Source organism: Hemicordylus capensis, chromosome 2 (assembly GCF_027244095.1).
Source record: "Hemicordylus capensis ecotype Gifberg chromosome 2, rHemCap1.1.pri, whole genome shotgun sequence".
NCBI classification, from domain to species: Eukaryota; Metazoa; Chordata; class Lepidosauria; order Squamata; family Cordylidae; genus Hemicordylus; species Hemicordylus capensis.
In genome coordinates this window covers 303,536,205-303,554,398 of record NC_069658.1, presented here as the reverse complement: position 1 = coordinate 303,554,398, position 18,194 = coordinate 303,536,205, and the positions used below count along the sequence as shown (strand labels likewise).

Genomic DNA, 18,194 nt, shown 5'->3' with positions numbered 1-18,194 from the left:
GATCTCTGCCCCTTCCTCAGCAGACTGGAGAGCAAACAACTATGGGGAAGTACTGGTACACCGTCCCAGTGTACATGTACTTCTGGACATCCTTCTGGACATCCAAGCTGCCCCCCTTTGCCTTCACTCGGGTAGCTTGGCTTGTGAGCAACTGTCTGAGAGCTCTCTGAATGGCCATTCTGATCTTTCCTCCAGGATCACTCACGCAATTCTGTCGTCTTAATTTTTTTTCCCCCAGCTACATGCTCATCCACATTTTCACAGAGGCCTCGCCATCCTGATTGCATCCCCTTCAGGTAGCCCAATGGATGGACTAGCTGGCAGCATAGATTAGCAATTTAATTTGGCAGGGAATGAGAGAAAAGAACACTGCCATTGTCACCCTTAGGGCTGTTTAGGAATGTTTCCCTTCTTTTCCCTTTTGATGGAACTCTATGATAGGGCTGGTCTGAAATGGCCCCAAATGTTCCTGCTCAGGCAAAATTTCCCTTTTTCAGGCATAATGGGCCTTTATGAATAAGAATGCTGACACAGTTTGCTGTCTCTTAAGAACTGCAATAAAAAATATTTCTCTGCATTGATTCAATAACTGGCCTTGGGCTCATCTCTCTGCTGCAGCATTCCTTACCTGTAAAATTTGGTGATGAATTTGTTTGCTTTTCATCAAGTCCAGCTCTGCTGGTCAGCAGGGGGTGTGTGTGTTTGTGTGTGTAGTAACTCAGATCTGAATATGTATGAGAGAAGACATATGCATCCGGTAGCTTACAAAGAGTGGTGAGATCTACAGCCTATCCATCTGAACACCATATACCTACCTATAGCAGTTTTCCAGGGGCTCTGGCATATCCTGGTTCTGAAACTTTAACCAGAGATGTCTGGGAGCATGTGCTTCACCTCAAATCCTTGGCCTCGCCCTTGACATAAGGGATGCAAATTTTGGACATTTCCCTCTTATGAGTTTCAGAGAGAACATGATGGCGCATCAAGGTTCAGCCCTGGATCACACCTTGCTCAATCATGCTGGCCCCACAGACCTTGACGTGGCTATGTTCCATCGTGATGCAGGACCAGGTGAGGCCAAAATCCAGGGGAAGTGCATCTAGTAGGGCAATCTGGGTATTAGAGGCAATGTGATGGCCCCAAATCCAAAGAAGGGGATCCCAAATAAATAAGAAGCCTTTGAGATGCTGTTGTGTGTCTTGCTGCATGCTTACACATACTGAGTAGGGGTGTGCAATTCGGGTTTTCGGTGATTCGGTTCAGGACCCGAACTGAATCACCCCTGTTCTGTTCTGTGCCCGAATCTGGGCTACCCGAATCACCCCTGATTCGGTTCGGGTTCGGATTAAATCCAAATCCAAATCTGAATTGATTCGGGTAAGAAAAACGGGTCCCAGGGGCAAAATAGTGGGGTGGGGTGGTAGTGCCCAATGGTTGGAGGCTACCACCCAAATTTCAGGGGAATTGGGCAACGGGCTGATTTGGGGGGAATTTTTGAAGTTTTAGTGTCTTTGGGGCAGATCGGGGGCATAGCGTGGGATCTGGGCAAAAAGAGTGGGGTGGGGTGGTAGTGCCTAATGGGTGGAGGCTACCACCCCAATTTCAGAGTGATTGGACAGAGGGCTTATTTTGGGGGAATTGTTGAAGTGTATGTGTCTTTAAGGTTTTTCCCCATAGAGAAGCACTGAAGTGTCAGCAAATGATACGATAGCAAATTAGAGTGGATTCATGGTGTTTCATTGAAAATCTCATTAGCTATCATAGAATCCACACTCAGAATGCCTCTGAAACAACAGAACCCTGTACCCCATGGGTTAGAAACCCATGGGGGTGGTTGGTACCCTATGTGCACTACACTACCACTCACTCTGGGCCACCCCAGCACCCCCCAAGTGCAGTTATGGGGCTGCTGAAAGCTCCATGTATACCCTATGAGGAAAAACCTTAAAGACGCGTAAACTTTAACAATTCCCCAAAAATCAGCCCTCTGCCCAAATCCTTTGAAAAAATTCAGGTAGCTTCCTTGACCCTACCTGACACTACCACCAACCCCACACTGCTCTAGGCCACCCCTTTGCCCCCCGCGTGAAGCTATACATTTGCTGACACCTCAATGCTTCTCTATGGGGAAAAACCTTAAAGACATGTAAACTTCAACAATTCCCCAAAAATCAGCCCTCTGTCCAATCACTCTGAAATTGGGGTGGTAGCCTCCACCCATTAGGCACTACCACCCCACCCCACTCTTTTTGCCCAGATCCCATGCTATGCCCCCGAACTGCCCCAAAGACACTAAAACTTCAAAAATCCCCCCAAAATCAGCCCTTTGCCCAATTCCCCTGAAATTTGGGTGGTAGCCTCCAGCCGTTAGGCACTACCACCCCACCCCACTATTTTGCCCCTGGGACCTGAAATTCGAGCTGACGTCACATCAGACCTTTTTGCATTCAAATCAATGGAGGCAAAAAGGTGGGAAATTCAAAAAGACATCATCCCGAATTACCCGAATTTTTCGGGCACGAATCAGGGGTGATTCGGCTCGGACCTGAAAAATATCAGGGGACATTGGGGGTGATTCGGTTCGGACCCGAATCACCTGAAATTGCTCGTTTCAGGCACAGATCGATCTGTCCCCGAAATTTTTTGCACATCCCTAATACTGAGCACTTAGCAGTCTTGAAACAAGAGCCGTTGGAAAACGTGAGCATGCTAGAGAGGCAGTATCTAGCGTCACTGAGCAGTGCCTTCTCATAACAAACAGTATTGTCAGTCTAGCTGTAATACTTACACAATACTAGTGTAAACTGCCCTGAGCCAATTTTGGAAGGGCGGTATAAGATTGAATGAATAGGGAACTGATAGGTCTCAGCAAGAGGTAAAGTTGCTGTAACTGGTGAAATCATAGGTGTGCTTTAATTATTTTCAACAGGTGAAATGATAGAGGTTACTGGACCATTGTTTTGGTTTTGCAGGTTATTTTAACCTCTTTGTTTATTTACGGGTGGGGGTGTGATTACATATTGGGAAGCTCGTAGCCACCACATCCCTGAAAGTAAGTGCTACTCCCCCATCCCTTTCTCCCCTCTTTCAACCCTGACGCATGTTGCTCAGAACAAGACTCGGACTCAGACAGCGACCTCTCCCTTGATGAAGAACGCAGCCTCTCCATTCCATCATCGGAGAGTGAGGAGAATGTACAGCTCCGGGGCAGGTTCCAGCGCCAGTTCAAAAGGGCAGCGCACAGCGAGAGGCTCCTCACCAACCCTTCCAACACCACACCCAAAGGCAAGCACTGCCATGTTCCCCAGAAGGGCGTGGACAGAGGGCCTCCAGGGTTCAGGGGGCTCATTGGGCCACGCTGAAGGCTAAATCGAGCGCTGAGCGCTACATCTTTATAGCACTTCAGGGCCCATTATGAAACATGAAATGGATAGCCTGAGGATAAGACAGATTGCAAAAAGTGGCTTGCAAAGCTAAGAACAGAGGTTTAAGGAATCACATTTGCTGTGTAGCCCATTTAAATAAAAAGAGGTTTACACTTCTTTTCTGACCAGTAAGCCTCCACACAAAGAAGAAAAATCACTGTGCTTGCATATGACAGTCATTAACGTATGGTCATGTTAGACTTTTGTTGCAGGCACATGATCTTTTCCCACTCATGCAGCAGGTGCACTGAGGTTGTTCCAGCTATCTCCAGGAGATCAACTGCTGGCCACCATATTCCTTTCAGTGTAGGTGCAGTCCAAGCAGGGATGTATTGGTGGTTGGCTTTCCATGGTCAGCAGTATGCCCTGCATGCTACACTCACATACCAATGGAACTCAGCATTATGGCACATTGCCAGTAGATTTACATTGCCCCTTCAGAATGATGAGAATCAGATAAAAAGGTCATTCTCATGACCATAAGAGGGGTGGGGAGGCAGGGATGAACTTACCTTCCCCCCAATCGTTGACCACCTTTTCAGCATATGGATGTGCGCCCACACGATCCATACTGTTCAGAGCAGCACAGATCTCTGGAGGCCAGGAAAATAAGTCCCAGCTTCCAAGAATCCCAATGCAGAGTGGTGCATTGAGGGATTCCCCCTCAAGCCAGGCACTCTAGGTGCCCAGCTCTGTGTATTCTTGGGTTGCATGCAGCCCAGAGCATACACACTACCCCAGAGCTGGGGTAAAGGGTGCGCTCCCACCCTTTAACCCAAGTAAAAGCCCAGGTAAAAAGCTCAGGCTACGGGGGAGGCTGCACCAGGACCCGCCCTGTTCTCGGCGCTTCACATGAGCAGCCCTACCCAGGTAGGGCTGCCCAAAGTAGGGCTGCTCAAGTGTCTGTACACAATTAGTGGATGTCCTGGCAAACGTTCCATCAACTGCTGAAGTGTGCTCTGTTTAGCCTGTACCCAGCATTCTGCAATGTCTTTTTCCTAGATGTAGATGGCAATGACCTGATGTCCTATTGGCCAGCCCTGGGTGAATGTGAAGTTCATCCCTGCTCCCTCCAGAAATGGGGCTCAGAGCGGAAACTTGGATTTGATGTCAGTAAGGATGCTGCCAACAATAACCAGCCAGACCTGGCCTTGACCAGTGGGGATGAGAACTCTCTCACCCAGACTCAGCGGCAGAGAAAAGGTAAGAGACTGTGGTTGCTTTGCCACAGGCATCCCTTTTCACTCAGCCAGCTCTGGGGGTGTGCGGCCATCAGGGAGGCAACATGGCAGAGGACTGCAGCTTTCTGTGGCTGTCCCAAGTTACTTGGTACTCTGCAGCAGCTAGAGGTTCCCCCCGTGCAGTATCATTGTATGTGGATTACTACTTATAAATAGTAAATACTATTATTACTTCTTAAATGCCAGTAGTCTGAAGGTGAGTGGCGCCTTCCTCTCACTTCTGGCTTTCTTTACGTTGCATAGGCATCCTGAAGAACCGCCTCCAGTACCCTCCAGCTCTGCAAGGCCTGCCGTCAGTGAGCAGAATGACCAATGAACTTTCCTGGTACAAAACCTCCACACTGGGCCACAGGGCTGTTCCTGCGGCATCTTACGGCAGGATCTACTCTGGTGCAGGCAGCCTCTCGCAGCCAGCCAGCCGTTATTCTTCCCGGGAGCAACTTGACATGCTGATGAGAAGACAGATGTCCCGAGAACACCTGAGCCGGAATAACTCTGGCGAGTGCCTGGAAGTTGTAACTAGCAGGCATGGATCTCGGGAGCAATTGAACACCCTTCTCGACAGGCCTGGGTCAAGGGAGCCCTTGGACACTATCCTTAGTCTGCATGGGTCTAGAGAGCACCTTGCAAGCATACCCAGCAGGCATGGGTCTAGAGAAAATTTAAGTGAAGTAGTAACTGGACTTGATCAAAGAGATCACGGGAACACTCTGCCTAGGAGGCAAGGATCGAGAGACCATCTAGATACTTTACCCTGCAGATTTGGGTCTCGAGAACAGTTAGACTGTGGTGGGGCAGCAAGAGAGATCTCCAGAGAATGGCTAAACACTATGCCTATTAGGCAAGCCTCTAGAGATCGAATAGACACTCTGCCAAGTCGAGACACTTCTCGAGAACAGCTGGATCTGCTTTCTAGAAGGCAGCCTTCAAGGGACCAACTAGCATCAGCTAGACAAACATCAAGAGAACAGCTGGACTTTTTATCCAGAAGATCTGTTTCCAGAGAGCATCTGGATATAGTGCCTAGCAGGCAGGCTTCTCGGGAAAATCTGGAGCCTCTTTCTAGACAGCAGCCTTCTAGAGAAAATCTTGAACTCCTCTCCAGAAGGCTTCCTTCTAGAGAAAATCTAGACACGGTTCCCAGCCGTCACCCCTCCACAGAGCAATTAGATATCCTTTCTTCCATCCTGGCTTCTTTTAACTCCTCTGTCTTGTCCTCTGTGCAATCATCCAGTACTCCCTCAGGCCCACAGACTACACCCACACCTTCTGCGGCACAGACGTCCTCCACGCCCTCCATGCTGTGCCCTTCACCACCTCGCTCTGCTACATCACACAGTATTTCTGAGCTGTCGCCAGACTCGGAGTAAGTGGCTCCCCCTCCTGTCAGAGCATTCTCTCCATGGTCTGGCTCTTGCTAAGATCTGTCATGTACAATGGATGTGTTTTACCAATGTGAATGTCCTTACCGAGAGAAATAAGCTGAACTAGAGAGCAGCTTAATTGGGGGAGTGGGGCTTCAAAAGGTAAGAAAGTTCCATTAAGGTGGTGGTTTTCTCATAGATCACATGTTGGGTACGGTGACAGTATTAGCTTTTGGTTCATTCCTTCCTAGGATGGCTTAAGACTCTGTGTCATGTATATTGGTTTTATACCACTTTACCTGCCATGGGTTCCCCAAAGAATCCTGGCAATTCCAGTTTGATGAAGTGTTGCGAATTCTTTGTTAGAAGTTCCTCCTACCCCACCCCCACATGTGCTACAATTGGAGCCCCAGAATTCTCCTCTTACAGACAGAAAGAAGTATTTTTTTCACATAGCACATAATTAATTTGTGAAATCCACTGCCACAAGATGTGATGCTGGCCACTAACTTCAGAAATGGATTAGACAAATTCATGGAGGACAATTCTGCCAGTGGTTACTAGTCATGATGATGGCTGTAAACCATCCCCCAGGTTTAGAGGCAGTTTGCCTCCATGTTCAACCAGTTCCTGGGGAGCAACAGTGGGAGAAGGTTACTTGCCTTCATGTTTTGCTTGAGACCGGTAGATGTCTCAGGCATCTGCTTGGCAATCTGTGGGAAGCAGGATGCTGGACCCCATGGACCTGTGGTCTGATCCAAGAGGGCTCTTCTTATTTGGTTAATTCCCTAGGAAAAGAGAATGAGTGCTAAACTAGTTTAAGTCTATAGTATTCCTTTTTTGATTGTGAGCCCTTTGGGTCAGGAAATCATCTTATTATTAATCATCTTATTTATTATTTTTGTTTCTATGTAAACCGCTTTGAGAACTTCTGTTAAAAAGTGGAATATAGATGTTTCTGGTAGTGTAGGTAGTGGTATGCCCAACTGTAACTTAGCTTGGCAAAAAAATGATGGAAACATCATCACTTGGCATTCCTGCCTTATGCACAGAGGCAATCTTTCTTGGGGCACTGCTCTGTGACCTCCTGTCTCCAGGGGGCCTCCAAATGTCCTGGGGGGCCTCCCCAGAAATGACTTGCTTGCAACATTCAAAACTCACACTGCGCAGGTGCACTGGAGCATCTCGCCAGTGTTCTAGGTCCAGACAGACAGGCCCACCAGCTGCTATGCCTGCCACCGCCACAGGGGAGTCCTGCTCAGCTCACCTCCCACTCCCTGGCAAAGAACTAAAGAATTTTAAAGTATGAAGAAAATGGCAAAGATTGGAGGAGCAGGGCAGTTAACCAATTAAAAGCAGATTAAAATTACAACCAAAAACCAATTAAAAGCAGATTAAAATTACAATGAAAACAAAATATCGTTAAAAGCCAGGCTAAAAAGATGGGTCTTTAAGGCTTTCCTGAAGGCCTCTAAGAAGGACAACTTCTTAGATCACAATAAGACACTTAATCAGAACCCCACAATAAGACACATTCTATTCTATTTTGGAAATTTCAACAAATTCACTTCCTTGAGCTGCAGACTGGTCAGTGAGTCATCAGAGCCTAGTTTTGAGTTCAGGTCTCGTAATCATTCCTTCTGGCACTTTTTCATTTGTTCCTCTGTCAAGTCACAAGCACTGATTAGAGTAATTTCAATTATGTGCATCTGATGTCTGCACTAGGTACAGAATTTGGCATCCTGATAATCTCTCTGGCTGACATACTGCACAACTTTTTGTCTGCCTTGAAATGGAATGTGTGCACAATAGTTGCGCAAGAGCATTTTTGTACAAATGTGGGAAATCCCGAAAATGCAGTTGCATGATCAACATCAGTCATACCATGCATTTGCACAATTTTCTGCCCTTGTGCAGCTGTGTACTTATTCTGTTACAAGATAGGCAGAACGTGGTGCAGTATGCTAGCCACTTTCATTTAAAAAAATATTTTAGCTTTCATTGTTACACAGAACATTTGAAGAATTATTAGCAACTAGCTGGGCTGGGCGCAGAACATCTGTGCCTCTAGTTCTCTCCCCACCCGCCGCTGTTTTCTTTCCCTGCCTACCACTGCTGCCGCCGCTGTTTTCTTACCCTCCCACCGCTGTTTTCTTACCCCCGCCTGCCCACTGTCGCTGCCATTTTCTCCACCCGCCCACCGCCACCTACGTTTTCTCCCCCTGCCTGGCTGCCATTTTGTTTCCCACCTCGCCCACAAGCCTGTCCACTGGCACTGCTGCTTTCCTCTCCCCCTGCCAGCAGCTTGCTTGCGAACTCTCGTGAGAGCTGCCACACATGGGATTAGCGATGGGTATGCCTTAGAGAGATATAGAGATAGATAGATAGATATATCTGTCTCCTGCAGGCTAAGAACTTGAAGCTCCTGGGGTAGGGCTCCACCATTTATGACAGAGCTACCTACTCTCTCTTTCGCACGCTCTCAAATATTAAATTAATTTTAGAAAGAATTCAAAAATATACAGACATATAGAATAAATATATCACACTAATTAAGAATATCCTGTAGAGAGTTAGCTTAAACTCAGATCTTCACAAATCAGTCAGTAGCAGCAGCAGCATTTACCATACCAAAGAGAGATTTTGTCACATAGCAAATGATTGGTCTCCAAACTGCACAAGTTGTTTGATAGTCCATGACAAGGCTGTGGAAAGCAGTTGAAGTCATTGGTTCGAGTAAATCCCAGATTTTACTTTGCTATTGTTTAGATAGACTTAGATGCTACCTTCCCATGCTTTTCATTTATTACCCTTGCTGCTATTAAGAGAGGATTGTGAAGATTAATAGGATAAATACTCTTAACATAGTTTCATAAACGTTGGGATGGGGGATGGGGCCAACTGTGGTGGAAATATCTCATTAAGAGAACTAATAACTAAGATCTCATTAAGAGGACTAATAATCATTTCCCAGAACTTTTCTGCTCTCTCACACTATACCACCACATATGGAAAAAGTCTTCTTTAACTGAGTGGCAAAGCCAACAATGATCATTGCTGGTCGTATAGGTTTTATCAGTTTTCCAGGGGATTAAATATCACTAGAAGTCCATCCTACAGCAATTCTCTCAGATGTCTTAAGAAACTGAAGTGAGTTTCTTCCTTAAATACAAACTTCCTGCCCTTTCTCAGGGCTCCTAGTCTCTAAACCCAGCCACACGCTACTGTCCACTCCCCTAATCCTTTGTAGGCCTTTACATTTACTGCCAATGTAATGGTGAGCAGAGAACACACCAACATTACAATTGTAATATCTCATGAAATGTAGACACATTTCCACAGGCAAACATATCCCGTTATTTCTGCTTGCCTATTTTGTTCTTAGGCTTCTTGGGGAACAGTGGCTGAGAGGGATTTCTTAATTATTTCTCTCTTTCCCCCGAAAAGAGTAACAAGAAGTGATGGCCATTCCTGAAGGACCCGACCGCTGTGAGAACAAAGGAAGAAGCAGGAATGATTGCCAGGCCAGATTCTTCCAGCAGAGGTTTGGGATATCTCAGGCGTCTACAAGGAAAGAACTGAGGCTGACTGGAGGTCCAAATCAACTGTGCCCTCCCCCAGCACTCAGTGGTGGAGAACTTGTGTGGTGAGAGTCAGGCCAGGTACACACGCCTGGCAATGGAAGAAAGGTGTCTTGGGTACCTCTGTGCCACACTGGCCACTCTCCCTGCTCAAAGGGGCACCCCAAATGAGAGAGGGGGAGTAATCATGCCATGAGTAAACCCTGTTCATTACATATCAAAAACAGATCGACTGAAATCTTCCTTTCCAAAATATTTCTATACTCTGTGCAAACGTGTAAGGGTGGGGTGGCTGCAGTGGGAGGGTCAGGGAAGGGTTTTATACATTTTTGTATCTTTGTAATCAGAGAGAAGAGAAATTTCTATGATTATTTTTACGGCTCTTCTGTTCCCATTGCCATGATACTGATTTCATTTGTCTTGGCAGTGACACTTCTGACCTGTGGCATAATGCTATGCAGACTTATTCCCATAGGGCTCCATGGAGGGGCTCCGGGCAAAAGGATGGAGTGACACATATTTTGCAGACTCTCATGAGGCTGCCCCTTAGGCAGTATCCTGTTATGTGTCTGTCTTACATTCTCATCGTGGTGGCAGTGATAAGTGGCAGCCATCTTGCTGGGGAAGAGGTAGAACTCAACCCATTCTCCACCAACTCAAGCCACCAAACCCATAACAGGGTCCTGGAATCCCATTTACTTTGCTAATACTCCCACACTATCTCAGCTGGGGCCCTTGATGCAGCAGCTCTGTGAATGCTTTGTTATGCTGACACACCTTATTGTTGCCATTTTGGAGTCTCCCGATGACATATTCTTACATATATGCACACACACACACACACACACACACACACACACACACTTCTCATGTTCTGCAGCCAGCATGGTTGTTGGGAGTTGTCCATCATGTTAGCTGGACTGAGATTTAGATTTCTACTAAAATGAGCCCCTGAAACTCATATGTATAAACTTGGCTTTATCGGAGCACCTGCCTTGGCACTCAGTGCTGTTGCGGAGTATATAAGAAACTTAGTTTCAATTCTGCTTTAAGAAGATTTTCTTCTTTCCTGCTACCATTGTGCTTTGTCCTTGGCACTTCTAGGCTAATATAATTACATAGGTAGCTACTAGGCCTGTGCAAATTTGAATTCAAAAATTTGGATTTTATCCAAAATTGTGCAAAATCAGTAAAAATCGGTAAAATCCAAATCTGCCTCCCCCACTGAAAATCAGATCAGTAAAGAAATATCAAAATTAATTTCAGAAATACTTCAGAATTTTGGAATTCGCAAAATGGCACCCGCAATGCATTTTCTTGGGATTGTAACCCAGGGTTCAGTAAAGTGACTAAAATCATGTTCTTTAGTGCATTTTTCATGGTTTTTTAGGTGGGGAGGAGAAGTTTGAGAAAAATGCAACATTTTAAAAATTAAATTATTTTAGCTTGTGTTTCTTTAAATATAAAAAGAGATCTGCTGGGAGTGGTTTTGGAAGGAGAGGACTCTTGAGTTAAAGAGGGCAGTGGCTAATCAAGCATTTAATCAAATGGCCTCATGCTAGACTGTGCAAAATCAGTTTTAAAAAATCTGACTTTTCCAATCTGACATTGACTTTCCAATACCAGATCGGAAATATCCAATATGATGTTGGATTGTCGAGATTTATGTCAGGAGTGATGTTGGATCAGAAATGTTGGAATTCATCCAAAATTTGCAAAATCGGTTTTAAAAAAAAACCCCTGACATTTCCAGTCCAACATTGACTTTCTGATACTGGATTGAAAATATCCAAAATGATGTCAGAAAGTCACAATTCATGTTGGGAGGTCAGAAGTACAAAATGGCAGAAAGTGTGATTTTAAAACCTTCAAAAAAAATAGGATCCCCTCCCCATAGAGGTGAATGGGGAAATTTTAAAAAATTCACTAAAAATTACCAGTTGGTCCTAGAGCCTTGAAACCTGCCACACATGGGGAAGGTGGTCAGGGCTCCCTGTAGAGAATTTGAAGAGATTTGGACAATTCCCTGATTTTTGGTGATTTTTTAAAAAAAAATCTGAAACAAAATGGCTAAAAATTGTGAAATCTGACTTCTTTCAAACCAGAACTTTAAAGAAAATTCTGAAACTGAAGACCCTCTTTGGCCCATTATTCCACCAGTATATGGAGGAATCTACCCCTTGCCTTCATGAAAAGGAGTGACAGCATGCTCTTTTTGCCCCCCATTTATATCTTCTGAATGGATGGGTATACAATTATGAAATGTGGCAAATGTCCACATTGGCAGAAGCACACTATTGGTAAAAGTAAAAGTACTTTGAATGTTTCTCTTTTTGTGGTTAGAAAGAATTTCTCACTTCCCCTTCTAGCCATTAAGGGAGTAAAAGCTGTGAAGTCCCTTTTAAGAGGTCTTCCTGTTCCTGCAATGGGGAAGAAAAAAAATATTATAAAATCAAGGGAATGTACTTTTTCCTCCATATGAGGGTGGAATGATGGCCCAAGGAGGGGATTAAGATCCAGAACATTTTGTAAAGTTCTGGCCAAAACAAGCCAGATTTCACAATTTTTAGCCTTCCCCCCCCAAAAAAAATTCACTAAAAATCAGAGGAGTAATAGCTTTGCAAAACAACAACACAGATTCCTGCCAATGTGGAATGCTGGTCCAAGGAGGGTCTTCAGTTTCAGTAGTTTTTGTAATGTTCTGTCTTGAATCAAGCCAGATTTCACTCTTTTTAGCCGTTTTAACAAAATTTTCAAAAATTAACCCAAAATCAGGGAATTGACCAACTCTCTTCAAATTCACTTCAGGGGCCCAGACCTCCTTCTCCACATGTGGTAGGTTTCAAGGCTGTAGGATCAACCGGTGATTTTTTTTTTAGTTCCCCATTGACCACTATGCGGTGGGGGGCAGGATTTAAGTCAGAATTCAGATTCCGAATCTAATCTAAAATCCTTCATCATGAGAGCCCATAGAATCTGAATCTGACATTGTCAAAGTCAGATCAGGTCAGATTCAAATCCAAATTTTCTGAATGCACACAGGCCTAGTAGCTACCTTTTACCACGTCAGGCACTTGGTCCATTTATCTCAGTATTGTCTACACTGACTGACAATAGTTCCCCAGATTTTCAAATGGGTCTTTCCCTGCCCTAACTGGAAATGCCATGGATTGAATTTGAAACCTTCAGCATGCGAAGTTTGTGTTCTACCAGTAAGCTACAGTGCCCATCTCATTCTGGGTGGACGTGCACTGTATGTAACCCAACACCACTGAAACTAAGACTCCCTGCTTTTCCCTGACAGGCCTGTTGAATGAATGGATGAATCTTTATTTTGATCACAGACCGGAGAAAGGAAGAAAGACTAAATGATATGTACATACTACTGATCATGCAGTTTAGGTATAATAACAACACAAAGTATAATAACAAACATTCCAATCAACTTATCTTCTGTCAAACGTTCCCTGCTGTAAAACAAAACTTTGCTACATTTAAAGATAACATATCTATATGAGATAAAAGATAACTTACATAAATCTTATCAGAACAGCCTGGTGGCAAGTATGTTGTGTTTAACAGGTATATGATAAGAAGAAATTCAGCAGGACAAGGTTTCCCCATCATTGCATCTCCCTGGTGAATTGCAGGACTGTCAAGAGCGGGTACAGGCCCCAGTGGAAAAAACTTTTCAGGCCCCTTCTGCAAGGCACCCCCACCGCCATGAGGCCGAACCGCTGATCTTTAAAATAATTCTAGCAGCCATGTGCGCAGCCAGCGGGGTGGGAGGTGAGCCGAGCACCCTCCTGTGGCAGCGCTCTATTCAAACTGTGCAGGCGTGCTGGAATGCCTCGCAGTTCTCAAGGGCCACTGGTCTGGATGGTCAGGCTCAGTGGCCGCTCCCACTCTGCCCGCTGCCGCCACCATGGGAGGGGGGTCACCCCCCACATGGTGGCTAGAATTATTTTAAAGATCGGCGGTTCAGCATTGCGGTGCGACAGGTGTGAGATGAGGTGGCGGCAGGAGGCAAGACAAAAACATATGCAACATAGTTAGGCTCCAGGCCCCCTTCCAGTTCTCTGGGCCCCGGTGATTTGTATGGCTCCCTCCCCCATCAGCCCTGGTGAATTGTTGTATGTCACATAGCTTTCAAAGGCTTAGGAGACCTGCCCGGGGAGGGCAGGGGGAAGCTAGCCACCCTAGTTAAAGGTGAAATAATGGCTGAAGAATTCTCCTTCGTTTGCTATTTTAAGTGCCCTTCTCTTGAAAAAGTGTGCAGGGTTTCAAAAAAAATTCCATACCAAAAATCTCTTAAAACATGATTTTCAAAAGGTATGTAAACTGTTACCACTCCCAAGACAGTATGGCATTATTTGACATGTTTGTGATATTGTACTACCAATGTCACTCCCAAGTGTTTAGGTTTTCATTTACTCATGTGATTTTCCAGTAGCAGAATCCCAAGCATATACAGGAGAGGCCTCTGACTCACTGCAACCACCCCCACCTCCTGGTACCTCTCTTAAGTCATTGCCCAGGGCTTCCATTGGCTCCTGCCACTCATCACTTGGAAAGGCATTGCAAGCCATTACAAATCTGCCATGAGCACTTCTTTGAGTGACAAAGATCTGCAGCTGTCAGGCTGGAAACTGATGTGGGTCTTTAAAAAAACCTTGGAATATTGGCTGCAGGGTATAGTCCAGTGTGTTTATTGGATGGATGTAAAGCTTTCTCTCCTGCCCTTCAATATTCCTGTTTTCAGGGTGCCTATATTTTCTATTCCCAGTTAAACTCACAGCTAGTCCTAGAGCACATACACATATAAACCACACTCATCCACACTCTCGCACTCTCTCTGGGTGCAATTTGGTGAAAGATAGTCACAACTAAGTCACATGAAAATCAATTGTCCTTCAATAGGCGACTGTGCACTTGAGCCCTGTTGATTTCAAATTGACCTAGCCGTGACTCACTGTTACTCACTATTTCACAGTAAACTGCTCCCGATTCCCTAGACAGTAAGCGCTCACATACACACACACTTGTCTAACTCTAAACCAAATGCATTTTCAAGACTCTTTTAAAACAAAACAAAACTCCGGAATAAACTCTCAATAGCCTCTGTTTTTCCCCCAAATAGGGAGATATGACATTTTGCAGTTGAAGTCAGCTTGACTCATTAATCTTTTTGACTTCAGGGAACAGAATAAATTACTCACATCACAGCACTCCTGGCACTTGTGTTCATTAGAACTTAAATAAAAAGATGAGATACTTGAAAAATAGCAACTACCTACAATTTAAATTTGTGTTTCTTTTTTTCTACCCAAATGCTCATTTCTGCTGCATCAAGGGAATGCTACAGCTTTGTTAACTCTCAAGAGAACAAAGTTAACTCTTGGCCTTCATTACCCAACTGGTTTGTTGTTGATTTTAACTGTTTTTAGCAATGGTGGCATACCACTAAAATCCAGTTGGAAGTGTACATGCATCCAAGCACAACAGCTAATAGCAGTAGTGGTGCATGGCAAAGTGTGAGGCATTGGTATTAAAAGACTAAGGCTGTGTACATAATCAAATACCGCTGGTGTTCTTGCCCCCTTTAGCATGCACTCTTGTAATGGAGGGTGTCCACAATCAGTGCCTCGGATTATCATTGGTGATATATCGCTGATGGCAATCTTATTGCTTCATGTATCCAGTGGAATTGGCTCTTCTGATTTACATCCCTGGAAGCAAAACATGAGCATAAACATGATGAGGATGCAACATTATTGCTGTTTCTATTCCAGTCTGCTGGGTTGTATAATCTTGCATATAAGGCCCTTGGTCATGAAAGACAGCGACTTGCTTTTGAAAACTTTTCATCCCCTTGCCCTTCTTCGATCAGTCAGAATTGATGCAAACATCTATAAGAACCATCTTTTCATGGCAGCGTATTACGTTAGAATATGCATTAAGAATTGCCTAATTACAAGTACTAGTCCGGATTCTAATCTTCCTGAATGTGGAAAAATGAGCAGGCCAGGAAGAAAGCACCCTTCCCTGTGCTGTGTTTTGACATTCAGGGAGATTTTGATGAAGTAGCTTTCAGCCAAGCAATCTCCCAAGTGCGTTTGGAGGCGGCACAGTCCTCTGCACATTTGTATAGGCTGTCAATTCCAGCTGTGGAGATAACTGTGCTTACTTGGGCAATGGTCAGTCCTGTGGTGCTGTAAGATCTATCTCCAAGCTCAGGCTCCTTGTGTGTTTGTGTCTCTTGCTCACGTACAGCAGTGACAATGCTCCATTTACTGCCTTATTACCAGAGAACACTGTAGCTTAATTGTTAAACAAAACTGACAATGTTTACACTGGGGAGTGCTTTTCCCTGCAAGTGTCAAACGGTGGGTGGCAGTTGGTTTGCAGCCTCCCCTTCCACGGCTCAGATCAGAAGTCCTTCCATTGGTCCAATTGAACTGGAGAAGGTTTTAATCATTCTCCACGACATTCCATAATGTGGAGCTCTGGAAGGAAAGCATTTCGTTTTTACACTTGATACCTGAGCAAAGGTGGGGCTGCTTTAGCCTTTTGACCCACATCCTCCCAAATGAGGAAGGAACTGTAGAAGTGGAGGACGCCATTATGTGCCAAACCCAGAAAGGGTGGTCATCTACCTCTGCTGCCAGACAGGGGGTGAAATATTAAAGTCCCTCCGAGGCAGAAGATGGGAAACTGGACCAAACAAAATTAAGCAGAATGTCTTTGTTTACAGTAGTCAAGCTAGGAGATAAGAAGGCTGAGAAGCAAGCACAGGCCAAGGCATGATTTTGTGCACAGAATGTGAAACAAAACCACTTTCTCATCTGAAAATAAAGATTTCCCCAAATGTTGTGAATGCAAAATGTCCTTTATGTGCTCATCATCCCTGAGTGTTACTTATTGGGCTCCAGGAAAGAGCTTGTTTACACTATTTTTTCAATATGTGTGTTTGTGTATGTGGTGTGTAATTTTTAATACATATACACACATACACATGTACACACACCAGGATCTAGAGTTTCTATTTGTAACACTGATTTCTGGAAAGATTGTCTCCTAATTTATTCCCTACTTTCTTTGGATACCGTTTGTACTTGCCACTCTCTTTGTGATTCAGTGGATGTCTGTGGTATTTATTAATCACCAAAAAGCTGGTTGGTTGGTTCTTTTTAATAAGCTGATTTATATTGGAACTGCACTTTTTTTTCCTCCTGGAAGGGCTTAATTGGATGAGTGGTTTCTTTTTCTTGTGGGTTTGGTTCATTATGGAAGAAGAAGAAGTTCTATCAAAAGAAACCCCCATTGCACACGCATACCTATGTCAACATTGTTGAAGATGGGATATTGCTTATAAGGAGGATCCCAGAACCTCTTATTATTAACTCTGATGATTGTCAGCTGGTGGAACACTGATGCCCTCCATCTTCCCACCCACCCCCCAAATTTTTGTTGATCTTCCTGGTGAATGTGGACAAGTCCTTAATAACACTTAACCTGTTTGTAAGTTTGGGGAAGGAGGCAGGTGCCATGCCCAGATGTATCCCTTCTGTCTGACAGGTTTGTATCCCTTGTGGATAAGGGAAGGATCCACAGAATCCCTGAATTCTTAGCTAGCAATGTGTGCCAAAAAAGAGAAAGGCATTGAGCAATGGGCTGAAGTGTCAGCCTCTCTCTTCCTGGTGTCTGCTGTATCACTGCTGACAGCCGGCACTCTTAGCGCTGCCTTGAGGCTCAGAATGTTCCTGGGAAGGGGCATCCCCTGTCTCTTTCCTGGGAGATGTAGTTAGCGTGCAAATCTGCGAAACGGTTCTTCGATTGTACATGTGGTGGCCTAGGGGTTGGTTAATTATATTTTTTGTCCCTTCCCCCCTTGGTTTGTTGGCAAGGGACACAGAGGTCCATGGACTTCCTCCCTAGCCATGTAAAATTGTACCATGAAAGCAACAGTTTTGGAAATAAAATATAAAACACATGGTTGCACCCTTTTCTCTTGCTCTCTCTCTCTGTGTGTGCACGTGTTTGATCATGATCTACTTACCTCTTCCTTTCACTCGTCTCTTTCTAGCTTTGACTGATTTGTTTTATACAGCAAAGAACAATGAAGACACATTTACAACAGAATGTTGTAGTGACACAGGAAAAGTGGAATGCTTCATGATGGCAATGGGGAAACAAAAAGATTGGCCTTCTGGCATCCCATCGGAAAGCGTGGTGTAAGCTTTAGCCCTTCGTACCAGATGTTGTTATAGCCCACCCTGCCAATAAAATATTTGGGAGCTGGGAGAACTATCCAAAGTTGCTAGTGGAGACCCCAGCTCAGTCTAGAACAGGATACTCTTGGGCTTTTCTTAAAGTCCTCCATCTGCAGTTCAAACTAGCCCTATTTAGACTTTAAAAAAAAAAAAAAAGCAACAAGTGCCTACATGTTTACAAGAGCTAAAACGGGTTGAAAGCCTCACCTCAGTGTACTACTTACCCCCTCCACCTCACCGCTCATGGTTATGGTGGTAATTGTCTGCAGAGGGAAACACCGTAACTAATGAGCAGTCCAGGCTACTGATC

General features: G+C 44.7%; 1 protein-coding gene and 1 long non-coding RNA gene across 3 annotated transcripts in view; one reads left to right on the top strand and one right to left on the bottom strand.

Moving 5' to 3' along the window:
• The window catches only part of CELSR3 (cadherin EGF LAG seven-pass G-type receptor 3), a 129,013-nt gene extending 111,401 nt beyond the window's left edge, over positions 1-17,612 (top strand). For both annotated transcript variants that reach the window (XM_053301697.1, XM_053301696.1), the window contains exons 32-36: positions 965-1,071; positions 3,112-3,285; positions 4,428-4,628; positions 4,910-6,032; positions 9,478-17,612. In XM_053301697.1, coding sequence (XP_053157672.1) covers positions 965-1,071; positions 3,112-3,285; positions 4,428-4,628; positions 4,910-6,032; positions 9,478-9,505 — 1,633 coding nt within the window. In that variant the 3' untranslated portion in view covers positions 9,506-17,612. The remainder of the gene's footprint in view (positions 1-964; positions 1,072-3,111; positions 3,286-4,427; positions 4,629-4,909; positions 6,033-9,477) is intronic.
• LOC128347289 (uncharacterized) overlaps positions 1-18,194 on the bottom strand; it is a 75,925-nt gene that overhangs the window by 37,998 nt on the left and 19,733 nt on the right. The window lies entirely within an intron of this gene.